The sequence below is a fragment of the Excalfactoria chinensis genome, chromosome 7 (assembly GCF_039878825.1).
Source record: "Excalfactoria chinensis isolate bCotChi1 chromosome 7, bCotChi1.hap2, whole genome shotgun sequence".
NCBI lineage: Eukaryota > Metazoa > Chordata > Aves > Galliformes > Phasianidae > Excalfactoria > Excalfactoria chinensis.
The window spans coordinates 32,990,863-33,004,716 of NC_092831.1; the positions used below are offsets into that span (position 1 = coordinate 32,990,863).

A 13,854-nucleotide genomic window follows, 5' to 3' on the forward strand; every position below is an offset into this window, starting at 1 on the left:
ACTTACCTCCCTGCATTTAATTCACCTTAGAGTAGCCTGGCCAAAGTTACCACTCACATTCAGACAGAGAACATTTCTAATCTCCAATTAACTTTCCTTCAAGTTGGGAGACACAGCTTCTGATTTTTGGGGCACCCTGGGTAGATAAGAAGAACCTACAGTGAGGCAGCACAAAATCTATCCAATCACTAAGCCTCTGAGTTCACCGTCTCAATAGCAAGATATTAGCCTATCTTCTATAACCCCTTTTTTTTCAAGTACCAGGGTACACGAAACACTCTGCATCTGAATTTCAACCTGAACCTTCCTATGGCTTTTTACAAAGTAATTGTTTAAATGTTCTAAGAAGCTCAATCAACAGAAGGGAAGCACCAATCTGCAAGTGCAAGCTCAGACTCACTCCCTGCATCAGAGGAACACGGCCAGCATCTCTTAAGTATTACTGCCAAGCACATACCCAAAGCACCTCCAAAGGGGAAAAACAAAGTACCGACAGTGGGAATCAAAAGGACTGCCCATGGCCTCCCCTGGAAGATGAGGGTATGCGCATGAAGCTGGCACCTTGCTCAAGAGCAGCTTCAACAAGTTGTGGGACGTTTAATGTAACTGGAGGTGACTCACAATTGCAGCACGGGATGCTGCGGCAACGAGACTTTGGGGCTAATAGGAGGAAAGACTGGAAAACACGGGGACAAAGATTAAAAAGAGTCTTCTAAGAATATAACAAGAAAGCTTTCCCACAGCAACTTTGTGAATGCTACAATCTGCATTCAGCTTCGTGAAAGGAGGTTTCTCTTCCTATTACCGACCATTTGTCACTGAAGCATCCTGATGGAAGGGGTTTCTCATTGAAAAGCAGCACAGTAGCATGACATTACTGAAGTTTTTAGGTCCAAAAGCTCCTTTTCACATCCCTCTCTGTCTTATTCACAGTCAAGGCACTAAATGCAACAGAGATCATCTTTTCTAGCAGGAATTTCTACTTCCTCAGACAGATCTCCAAGCATCTCACACCTGTAGAACACAACAGTAACAGTAATGCAACTCATCACCACCAGAGCTATCTGAATAGTGGACAGGAGAAAGCTTCCCCAGTGCCTCATTTCAGAGCCCCCTCTGAGGGTGGCTGTAGAGGATATCCTAACTGTGCAGCAGTGTGATCACACTTAAAATGCTCATCTCACCTGTCCTAAACGTGTCTTTTTTACACAGATTAATTTCATGCAGTGCCGTTTTAGACGAGTATGTACACTTTAAACAAGCACTGGGAAAAGTATGCTTCCCAATGGATTTGTTCTTCTCAGCCTCACTCACGGTCTGTTTTGTTTAAGTAGCATTAGCCGAGAAGAGTCCAGTCGGTCTAATCCATCTCACAGCACACAAAAGCAGTAGAGGAAAAAAAACTGTGGCTTGTTTCACGTGCCTGCTATCTCCTCCTCTGAGCACTGAGCCAAACACAGAGCTTATCTGGTGTCATAGAATCATAGAATCATAGAATTACTCAGGTTGGAAAAGACCTTGAAGATCATCAAGTCCAACCGCAGCCTAACCAGTAGCCTATCTCTTAAAAAACAACCACAAAACAATACCACAACAACAAACCTCTTCTAAGTCATATCCCTGAGTACCACATCCAAGTCACGCTGACCAGTGTCACGCTGATGTGTTTGATTAAAATTTGTCTCCTAAAGACTCACAGACGTTAGCAGGCTTCTGCGATGGCCCCAACAAGTCCAACTGCTTTGAGAAAGGAAATCACTACAAGCAAGAGCACAAAGCCATCTCCCTCCTTCCTCACCCCCCCCAGCATAAAACAATATACAAAGAACCTCCAACATAGCAGCACCAAACAGGAGACGGGGGGCTCCACGACAAGATAAGCCAGGAGCAGAGGTAAGGTTTGGAAACACACCGGGAAGAGAGAAGGGAGTGTCTGGAAAGCAGCAAAGCAGCCAAAGGAAACTGGGAAAGAACTGCGTGGGAAGAAAAGAAGCTGCTTCACTCAGCACTGGTGCTGCCTGCAGCACGGTAACTCGCATGGAAGCAAATACTTGCAAACACTACTGCAGAAACCATTTGTAAAGCATCCCATGCAAATGCTTAGCGCAGTGTTCTTAGCTGCATGAATTCAGCCTAATTTAATTTGGAAAAGTAAATGATCTCATTTACCCAAACACTTTGCATTTGATTCCAGTATTGCATTTGCCTTTCAGAGTATGTTCAGAGCTACAATTTAGCATTCAGTTTCCAGGCTAATGAAAGTGCATCTAGGCTAGTAAAACAGACCAAAACAAATCCGTGAATTCAAGTCCTGTTGTGTAATGAGGAAGTTTAATTAAGGCCACACATTACAGCTGTAAATGTTCTCTTATATAATAAGGTCTAAATGAAACTGAACCTAATCAAAGTTACAATTCCTTCATTAGCAAATTACAAACAAGAGTGCACAGCTGACACACCGGCTATGATTATCACAACTAATTGCCTTGTTGTTACAAACCAGCCTGAAACTGTGTTCAGATGTCCGTCTGCGATAGCAAATTAGGGCCACATCAGGCTATTCCTGCCATCACAAGGGGCTCTTGTGCAGCGCGCTGATTTCCCCCTGTCAAATGGGCAGTGCACGGCCCAATCAAAGCCGGCTCTACAAAGGCAGCCTTTGAAGCCAGCGCAGCCGAGAAACACGCTCCATATGCAGGCCGGCAGACTGCACTTCATTAGGCCTGTTGTCACATTTTCCCTCTTCTTATTCTAATGATCCTATTTTAATACACATAGGAACCTCTCCTAATTGATGTCAAGTGAGTGACTTCCACATTCATCACTGGAGCACATCAAACAAACCTTGGCGCTGGGCCGGCCTCGCAGCGCTGCAGACCCGAGGTGCGTCTCCAAGCACGGCAAGCAGCAAAGCTCTTTACGTACCTGCTTAATTGGGATCGCGCGGCCGCTCCCGATGCTGTCCGTTCTGCTCTCCAGGACCTTCTTCTCTTTGTCTGGGTCGCTCCCTTTCCGAGACTGCGGAGCAAAAAAAGAAAGTTGGCATTAGTTGTTATTTTTTTAAGCACCCGAAAGAAGTGTTTCGACACACAAATGGTACTGAAAGCAAGAGTGGGGAACATCTACGCGAGTACACGACGGTCCCTTGAATTTGAATGAATTTGAATACATAATTACCAGTTCCAATTTTCAGCCCTCCACCTGTTTGAAATGGGATTTGGGTTTCAAAGTGTTCCAGCCTCGCTGCCTGAAGAGCCAGCCACGCTGCTCAAGTTCACTACTTGAAGAAGGCTGCGGCTTCTCATTGAGAAAATCTGATACACGTACATAAATATATATAGGTAACGTAATTAATATCCGCATGGTTCCAGGAAGGTCAACAGCTATCTGAAACCATGATTTTATGGCACTGTTTCTGACCGTATTCGTTTAACTTTATTCTTTGCTCATGCTAATTCACAGCTCTTTTCCATACAGAGAAAGCTGGAATTGCAAGAACAGGCACCGAATGAGGTTGAAAAACATTTTTCCAAGCAGAGAAAAGAAACATCAACAGGAAAAAAAATAATTCAGTGTTTAAAAGTTGACCGGGCTTTCTCTAAAGAGAACTGCCCTATGGAGAAAGCTCACAGAGCTTCCTTCGTGACTACAGGAATCAGAAGAACTCATTCAGATTCCGGTCGATCCCTGTGAAAGAACACACAAGTAGATTCATTTTGACAGGTTTATTTTAAAAAAGGAAAAATAAAATAAAAGCAGAAGAGCTGAAAGTCATCCTCCTTAATAACTGATCTGACAAGCGACAACTTCACTCCATTACTTTTCAATAGGAACATTACTCACACGATATTGAAAATGGGGAAACATTTTCACTTGCTTTTCATATCACAGATGATGTATGGAATGAATGCGCCTGCGGTGTCCAGTGGCACCATGAAAAGCTGATGAAAACCAGTGCAATACGAAACACCGGGTTTGATTTGGGGCACAAAGGGATGACTGAAAGGCAACGAGGTCGGGAGCGCTATTGGGATGGTGGGCACTTAATACTTGCTTTCTGCACTCCCCCATTGAGCAGGCGGAGGGATGGAAGGAAGAAAATGCCCCAAGCGGTTGCTTTAAGGGCAAGGGGATGGGGAGAAGGGGAGGGAAAAAGCCCATGGAGGAAGACTTCAAGTAACAGCATCCTAAACACCACATTTACCCAGCGGGGAGGCTGTGCTTTTGCCGGCTCTGCCGGGAGCAGGCTCCTATCACTAGTTACTATGGTTAGGGGCGATGGAATGACATGGCAGGGAATTAAACAAAGAATAAATGAAAGAAAGCAAAACAAGTGGGAGGGATGAAATCCAACGTTGAAGATCACTATTGTTCCTCTTCCTTCAAGACAGATTTCTGAATCTGAAAGTGCCACTTCCCAATAATAAAACACAAAACAATACTTCAATAGCGCCAAGCGGCCCTAAGTGACATTTTAAAGGAACTCAATGAAGGCAGCCAAATCCTTGGGAGGGAAGTTGTCAACTTGAATGTTTCTTTTTGTCTCGTTTTAAAAGAAAGGATCCCGTCCCTGAAAAGCAATCTGGGTACTGTGCGCTAATTTATTTATTCTTGAATCATCACATCTTCTCTTCCATTAAAGTAACCGCAGCAGAAAAGAACACTGAACATAGCAGGAAAATGCTTCAAAGCAAAACGCTGCCGAGTGCTTAAAGTATTGAAAGCTGGGGATGGATGTTGGTCAAATCCTTCCTGGCTGCTGGAATCAGCAGCACATGCAATTTTCAAGGGGAGAGCTGTATCAGGCTCCACTGTTTATACCATGTAGTCAAATAGAGAGGTACCCTACTCTTCCATGCTTTTGCATTTATAATGCATCCATTTCAATTTATGTCATATGAACTAAAAAAACCAGACACTAAACCACACTGCATCAGCACTAGCTAGGATTTTCTTGGATGTCCTGTTAACATATTCAGCAATGCTATTTAGAACCACAGAAAGTCCCAAACAATTAAAAACAAAAGACCTGCCCGAATGCCATTTGACCTATTTTCCCTTTGCACCATAAGTCACACGCAGCCTTATGTCAACACAAAACCTTCCCCAAATCAGAGCCTACAAAAGAGATTGCTTTCAAGCCAGGAAAATACAGAAGCTAAGCTCAAGCACAACCAGAATCCTGCACCCACAGCCCAAAGTACCAGCACTGATCTCTAATACACCAAACTAGAGAGGTTTATTTAACTTCTTAAAAGGTCCTGACTGCAAATCTGCAATCACATGAGACAGGTAATACTGGCATGTGAACGGAGCTGCCTCTGGCTGTACCTGAAGTTCATTAAGCCTGTATGAAATCCAACAAGAAGTAACAGCCGGTGCTTTGCTGGAGTGTAAATCCTCACCTGTGCTGCACAACGATTTAATCATCCCTATTTGTACTGTGCAAAAACAAAAGATGCTTACCCTTCTGCTTTATTTTAAAGCCTAAGTATGTAGTCTCCTATTGCAATGACAGCTTGACAGAAAATATTAATACCCAACAAAGACATAATGGTCAGATACCACCTATAATGTGCTTCAACAAGAACATGTTTAAAATGCTCGGTCCTATTCCAAATCTAAAGTTGAATGAGATTCCTAAAAAAAAAACCCACATCTTTCTGCTTAACCTGATTTCCTTCCAATGCTAGAAGGACTTCATCGAGGAAACTTAACACATTACCTACGCTACATAACAAGGGTCAGTTTGCAGCTACACAATGCAAATGATAGTAATCATATTCAAGTAACAGCTTAGGAAACAAGCACAGCAAACTAAACACAACTGACTGACACACTGTCAGGCTCACGTTTTGCTCTCAGCAGACAGGACATCCATTTACTTATAGACGTCTCATCTATTGGTTCAGTCTGGTAATTCCAAATTACAGCTTGGCTGACGTGGCATGAGACCAGGGTCAGCAAACTCCAGGACAGGGATTACACCGTATTCAATACGGTCATAAAAGACATTATTGCTTTCCCACGGCACTTGATTCTTCCCCAGTTCTTCCCAAGTTAATTGACATCAAGACAACTATTAACATCCTCTGGTGCTAGGCAAGACGGCTCTCCCCATGCCGTTAGTTACTGCAAACCTGTCTGTTCAATCTGTTTGTAACACATGCAGCTGATTTCATATTCCTCTCAGACCTCTTCCTCCACTGCAGATGCGTATGTTTCTCTTTACTCACTTCCTCAAATTTACACCTACTCCAGCGTAAATCACCCACAGTTTTCCAAATGTCAACAGCATCTGAACAGCCCTCTCAGCGCCTGATGCACACTTGAGGCAGGAAATGGTCGGCACAAGGCTCCGACACAGCTCTGGTTGTCTCAGCTGGGCTCCCAGATTTATGGCTGCGCTCTCAGTTTCTAGGATGACACTGACATCTAGTGGAGTTAATAACTCACGAGTGCGAGCGGCAGGGAAAGGCACACAAGATGGGCACATCAAATGTGACCTGTGAGACTGTGCTGCTGTCGCTCAGCGCTCCAAAACCAGGATAGAACTTTTTACTTGCTAAGGGCTGATGGGTCAGACCTTATTTAGATCACAAAGTTTCCAACATTTCTCTCTGCGCTTCCCTGGATACGAGTGGGGAGGTGACCGGTGCTGCGAAGTGAATGTGACATCAGCTTTGGAATACAAAATGCAAACAGTTGTTATGATAACAGGGAAAACGTGGCTTGCCAAATGCAACTCCTGCATAGCTGCAGTCACCAAAGAGCTGGCACACGAGTGTTTGTTACAAGCACAGTTTGAAGTGTCAAAAACCCGATTCTAAAACCACAGTTACACACACAGTGCAATCCCAAAGACTTCAGCGAGACTGCTAGAACAAGGAAAACATCACTCAAAGCCTCATTCTTGTTCCCCAAAGCACTTGTGCACAGCAAACATCCATCACAGTGGACCAGCTGAACAGTTTGGGGTGGTGTGTTTTTTTTTTGGTTTGGATTTTTGCCTCTCAATGAAGCAAAACCCAGAAATTCTAGGAAGGATGAAAATAAAACAGCATTTTCATCTCCATCACACCTTTTAACTCTAGCAAAGCAAATTGAGCAGCAATAAAAGGATCACAGGGCAGCTACTCTCCTGTAGCCCACAGAATTCCCATGGCAAACACTGAGCTCTTTACAAACACTGGATACCTCACCAGGAAGCCTCCAGTCAGCAGAATCATTCAAACAAGGACAGGGATTAAGAGCAGAGGCCCAGCTTTGCCTTTGGTCGCTGAAGGTGGGAACCTAGGCAGACCTTGGAATCAAAGTCACACAGAGGCTCTAGAATTCATCCCCTGGAATTCCCAGCATGGTGACTTCACTGTTTTACATCCTCAAAGAGAACAGCCCCATTGTCATTCTAAAGTGCTTTCGTTTTCAAGGCTACAGATCCATCTCACCACTCCTGTCTGGATTAGACCAGCTCAACTCAACCGGGTTGAAGTTCAGGCCATGGTCACAGAGCACGACTAGAAACACAGCAACAGTCTCTTCCTTGGCTCACTCACCGTGAAGAGGTTGGATCGGCGCTTGGACTGTTTACGGACAGGAGTTGGTGTGTTGGCAGTGGGAGGGACATCAATCCGTAGCTCCTTCTGGCTGGTGCTTGGAGTTGATGGGACAGAGGAGGAATAATCACTTAAACTCCCTCCTCCATTACTGGTCTGCAAGGATTAAAGTCAGTTTTAAACAGCGGTACACTGCTTTCAAGAAATTGCAATCCACAGCTGCATCTTATTTAGCCCTGGTACCTGAGAATAGCAGCCTAAGCTCAGGAACACAACACAGCACGCCTGCCCTACTGCCACTCTTCCATGCATTTCCATGGCAAAGCTTTAAATACTTTTTTTCCAAGCCTTCATTTTAAAAAGCAATCTAAGCATTCCCATTGATGCGGCAGGCACGTTGTCATTCTACACAATATACACGCCTAGATGGATATAAACAGTTTCTTTTGTTGTGTTAGTATAAGAGTAAGCAAAACACTGGGGGAAAAAGCTGTACGTTTTACTTTTCCACTTCATAACTGGTAAGCCAAATTCTGCCTCAAAACCTAGAGAAAAACATCTAGTGTAACAGAACCGCATAGCTGGACTTAATCCCGGTGTGGAACCATCAGTCCGCTGAGAGCTAATCAAGGACCTGAAAAAACAACCCACCAATGCTGTAAAATGGTTCCTGTAGTAATAGGTAGCTCTTAAGGCATTTGCTGAAGCCATGAAAACCATTGGCACAGGGATACAGAGCTTAAAAGGCATTCCAATTTAATCAAAGCAGCCCAAACGTAAAGTTACATCATAGTCTCCTAAGAAATTAAGTAGTCACTCAGTAAGCCTACAGAACAATTAATGAACTGATGCCACAAGCGACTAATAGCAGAAAGGCAAGGAAAACAGACTGGAAAGGAACCAAAATGTGATTAATGTTTTGATTTTTTTATTAGACATAACAAACGAGTACTTAAAACGTCGTTAAGAAGGATGCAGAGATAATTTGCGGGGTTTTTTTTCCTGTTAGGTACACGTGCATCCTCTGGGGACATGCAGGCCATGTATGGTGAGTGGGGACGGAGGCAAGGCAAAGAAGGACAATTCCATAGGCCTTTGGAGAAAAGCTCAGTGGAAGAGAAGCAGAAGTACTGGCCAACAACTCCAAGGTAACTTAAGGGAGGGGAAATGATCTGTGATGCTCACGAGAAGGTGAAAAGATACCTTTGAAGAAACTGAGTGTCCTATAAGAAGCAAGGTGAGGAAGGTAAAACACGGGGTGCTTTAAGGAGAAGGATTCTCCCATGGCAGTTAACACAAGGCAATTCATTTTTATTGCTGCAACTAGGAATTCACCAGGTAAAGTTTCTGCACAGGAAAAGAAGGCAGTCCAGTGTTTCCCCTTCAGCGCTGCCCTTCGCTAGTGACACACGGAGCTGCCATACCCTGCTTGGGAGGCACAGCAATACGACAGCACTCCCATAACACAACCCTCAGGGGTCCGTGCCAGGATCAGGACCTCAAGGGGAAAGGAAAACCCATGAAAGAGAACCAAGCAGGAGACAATTCTTCCTCGCATCATCCACTTAGCATTTCTTTTAGCAATTTCAAGGCTTTCTTTGGTGTTTAATTCCTTTCTTTTCTTTTACAGTTCAAGAAGGGAAAGATAAAAACAAAGAGGGATGAGTCTGGATGCTCAGTGCTTGCACTAAAGGGTCAATCAACACAGCCACAAATCCAGGGGTATCGCTTCCAGAAGTCAATACGTGCATATGTTCCTCATAATCTGTGTTGCAGGATAGGAATCACAACTCATGAAACAAACTTTCTGATGGAGAAAATTGTCCCGTTTTCTCATGAAGAAAAGGATATAAAATGTCATCTGCCCTTCCTTCTGAGTTAGAGAAGAGCTGCTGCCAGGAAGCCAGAGGTAGGGGTACTGGAACTAACAGAGGACCCGTCTGGGGTTTTCCTACAATGTTTTTGGAGTACAGAGAGAAAGCAGCAAGCAGAATTTGGAGGTGGCCCAAGTGACCGAAACAGAGCCTATACAAGAGTAAGGAACTGGAATTACCATTTCTAGTGTCCTAACAGCAAGTGATAATGAACAGTGAGAAGAACTACCTGTGAAGAAATGGCCTCAGTGGCCACATTCACTACCCTTTCTCTATCGTATCTTGCTGAGATAGCAAGGAAAAGGTTGAACAGACAGGACAGTAAGTAACCTGCAGGAAAACACACAACAAGCCTGTGAAAATCAGAGATTACTCCTCCAAAGAAGCACAGGAAGGGCTGTGGCAGACAAAGGGAGGTTTATGAGGAGAACATCTGAAAACAGCAGCTATGAAATGGCATTAGAAAAGGAGACCAGAGACACTGAAACACATAACTGGTGTAAAGGAATGGCTTTTGGACCACAGTGGTAAGGACCTACTGCCCTCTTGGCCAAAATGTGAAGGGAAAGGAAGGAAATTTAAGCAAGTAATGAATAACAGGAACTGAAGGTGCTGGACACATCTAAGATTAGAACCACAGAGCTGAAAGGCTCAGCACAGGAGGGAAAAAGAGATGACAACAGGTGATGAAGATGGCGGAAGAAAAGAAGAACGGTCATGCCTGAAGAATTTAGAAGCCTGTTCTTTCTGTTCTTATACAACGGTACAAAGAAGGGCTAAAATATTCGACACTGATGACAGGATGTGAACCACAAGCTATTGAAAACAAAGAGATGTAGCTATGCTCTGCTGCATAATGCTGGAAAACTTGACTATTATGCATCTCCATCTTTTAGTTAACTAAAACAAGCTAACTGTGGTAGTTAAACAAAGTAGCTCATCAACACTACACCGTGCTCTTAGTTCTCATCTTCAAAAGAACAGGGGGAGAAAATACAATGAAAAAGGCTCACAGGTCAAGCTAAGGACAGGGAGATCCCTCACCAATTGTTCTCATGGGCAAAACAGACTCAGTACAGGGAGATTAACATAACGCATTGCCTATTGCTAACAGACCAATGCAAACAAGAACACCCTCCTCCACCCACTTTCTCCTACCTTCTCCCACCAAGTGGCAAGGGAGAATGGGGCTGTGGGCAGCCCATAATGCTCCACTCTCTGCTGCTCCTCCATGGTCACTCCCTTCCCCTGCTCCATGTGGGTCCCTCCTATGGATGCCATCTTTCCCCAGCTGATCCTTCGTGGGCTTCCCACAGGCTGCAGCTCTACAAGCATGGCTCCAACACGGCTCCGTACCACAGAGCCATCCCTCAGGCATTGCTCCAGTACAGCTGCAAGGGCAGCAGCTCCCATAGGTCTCCTGCTGCACTGCGGGCTCCCTCACAGCTGCACAGGGAGATGCGTTCCAGGCGGTGCCCATGGGCTGTAAGGGACAGCCTGCTCCACCACGGTCCTCTCCTGGGCTGCAGAGAACTGCTGCTGCATGCCTGGAGCACCTCCTGCACACACCTTGGTGGCTGCAGGGCCGCTTCTCTCACATTTCTCACCCCTTTCTTTCAACTGCCGTTATAAGGCACTTTCCCCTTCCTTAAATCTGCTCTCTCAGAGGCCCACCCCAGCATAGCTCATAAACCAACTCTGGGCAGTAGTGGGTCCCACCCAGAGCAGTTGGAGCTGGCTCTGATCTGACCTGGAGCAATGCTAGGCTCTGCCATTCCAGCCACCAAAACCTCAGCATCTAAACCCAGTACCTTACAACACTCACTTCTGTGAGAAACACACTTAATAATAGTGATTAAAATACAGATGCATCACATTAACGATACGACCATCACAAACTTCACTTCCATCAACAAAGATCATTCTCCACATTAAAGATCCACATAGCATCACCTCAGTGCCAAAAGAATAACTTATACTCTACCACTTGCCTCTTCACTGCACCACAAATTCTCCACACCTGCTATCTGGCAACATCCAGTCCAGGTTTTGCCCATTACCTCTCCCAGTCACCGTCCTCGTCTCCAGTCCCCTAAATAACCCAGCTGGGCATGGCAGCTTCACACCCAGGGGCAGCTCAGCTCTCCCACTCTTCCTCCTCCTCTGCAGGACCCTGTCACAGAAATCAAATGCCACTATCAAATGATACTATACTTGCTTCTTCCAACAATACTGGCAATGTTTCCCTTCACGCACACCTACCTCCACTTGGCTTCCAGCAGTCTGAATACAGTTCTGATGCTGTTTCAAAATACACCATGTTTTCACTGGAGTCAAGCACTGACTCCGTGGCAATATAAATATAATCCACAGAATTTAGCATCCAAAGCCATAAAAAATCACGTTAGTGAATCTGAAGAACAGTCTTCCTTCTGACACGCACAACCCAACGTGTATCAAATATAAACCCATCTGCTAACTGCAGACAAACTGGCCAAATCTGTGGCAGTCAAAACCAATCAAGTAAGCACTCTAAAGCCCATAGGGATGCTACACACCTTAACATTACCTTTTCAATGAAGTTTTTCCACTGAGCTGCTCTCAAGACATGAAGATACCTGAGAAATCAGTACATCTTGCTAGGGAAACACACAGCTTGACAATGTCCAATGTATGTTTTGCTGCAGAACAGCCTGAAAGTCTTTCATTTCTTGGATATATGTTATTTCTAGAATGCATCCTGCACGAATGGCCAACACTCCATTTACAGAATACCTCCAGCACCCATACACATATAAATCTTTATTACCACGTGGACCTGCGCTGTAAGAACCTCAAGGTCAAGGCAATAAGCACAAACTTAGCAGATATTTGTCACCACACAAGACAAAAGCAACTTATGAATCTCACTCTGGTATCAATGCGTGTAATTTTGTCATTTCAATGCAGTTACCTCAAAGGTAAATGCTGCCAATAGGGACTATAAGACTTTAAAAGCCTCTAATGAGACTCCTGTTGATACCTTCTTAAATAAGGAATAGAGCACTGTCCACAGTTCTGTGCTGAGAAAGGATTAAACCACCCCAAATGGCACACTTTCATGCTGCATGTTACCTTTTACTTATCTCAGTACCACCAGTAAACAAACCAGTGAGTTCACCTTGCACACCAGGAGCCGAGCTGTGACTAGCATTAGCAGAAGGTTGGACTTCTCTTTGCATTTGCTAAGGGCATGTTCCTAACCAGCCAGTTACACAAAGGCTGCAAGTTGTGCACCCACAACTCGCGTAAATCTGGCAGTGCCAAGTAATTCACAAAGCATACAGTAAAAATGTCAGGCTAAACCAATGAATGACAGCAAAGGAAGAATAAAGTTGAACCTTCACTTCTTATCAAATTACCCAAAAGGAATGAAATCAACGTTTTTCTGCTCTCCAGATATTACAGGACACCCACCAAGAAAAACCATCCCAACCACTGCTTGAGGAGAACGTGAAGGCAGCAGGTACTACATCCAACACGGATGAGATCGCCAGAGCTTCAGGAAGCCTAGAAGCAGCTGGAATAAAGCAAACCTTGATCAAAAGCAGCGATTCCATACTCTGTGACAGAACACATTCAGTTTCTGCACCTTCTGTTCTTGGGGAAAGGAAGGAAAAGTGCATTTTTGCAGGAATACAGAAGTGTCCTGGAAAACTCCCTAGTTGGGACATTTTTTTCTCTCCACACATTTGTGTACAGCGTTGTTCTGATAAGTCCCATTATCTCTGCCTTTTATCTGACAGCACTATAGGTAGGAGGCCAATTTATTCCAGGGATTTTGGTCATAGGGAGGCACGCATCCAAAGATGGATTGAAGATGAAACTGTTTAGTCCTTGCCTCAGCAAAAGCCAGGAAGCTTTGATTGTGTTGCCATGGAATACAAATTTCACACCGGATTTCAAACCTACACCCAGATAAACGAGTGCTGAGATTTCAGTACGTATAAGTCTCCACACTAAGACCAAACACAGGAAAACAATGCAGTTTAACCACATCCTTTGGGACGTGTTAGGACTGGTTAATCTAAGGAGCTTTTGTCTTTTCTCACAATGAAAAGGCAAAGGAAAGATTAGATTTCTCCTGTCAGATCTATCAGACTGACAGAGCTCAAGACTGAGTACCAAGAGGATCTTAAGACAAGTTGGCTACAGTAAGCTGGCACATCCAAAAGAAGCCATCAGTGAAACTACTAATTACTCTTAATTAACAAAATGTGACAACAGGCTTCAATACCACAGTTGCAGCCACTGTTTTATGAATCAAAGGAAGATCAAGTCTGAGCCTGAAATTTAAAGTGACCTCAGAAAGGAAGAGGGAAAAGCAGGCTTTGCAAAAACTAATAGGAATATGAATATGGTCTTGGGAGAGATAAGAAAGGAAG

At 44.3% G+C, this 13,854-nt stretch overlaps 1 protein-coding gene across 11 annotated transcripts in view; it reads right to left on the minus strand.

Moving 5' to 3' along the window:
* AGAP1 (ArfGAP with GTPase domain, ankyrin repeat and PH domain 1) overlaps window positions 1–13,854 on the minus strand; it is a 265,277-nt gene that overhangs the window by 142,750 nt on the left and 108,673 nt on the right. For 10 of the 11 annotated variants that reach the window (XM_072342546.1, XM_072342547.1, XM_072342541.1 and 7 more), the window contains 2 exons: window positions 7,557–7,712; window positions 2,926–3,018 (listed from right to left, as the gene is read on the minus strand). In XM_072342546.1, coding sequence (XP_072198647.1) covers window positions 2,926–3,018; window positions 7,557–7,712 — 249 coding nt within the window. The remainder of the gene's footprint in view (window positions 1–2,925; window positions 3,019–7,556; window positions 7,713–13,854) is intronic. The other variant, XM_072342545.1, reaches the window with a different exon arrangement.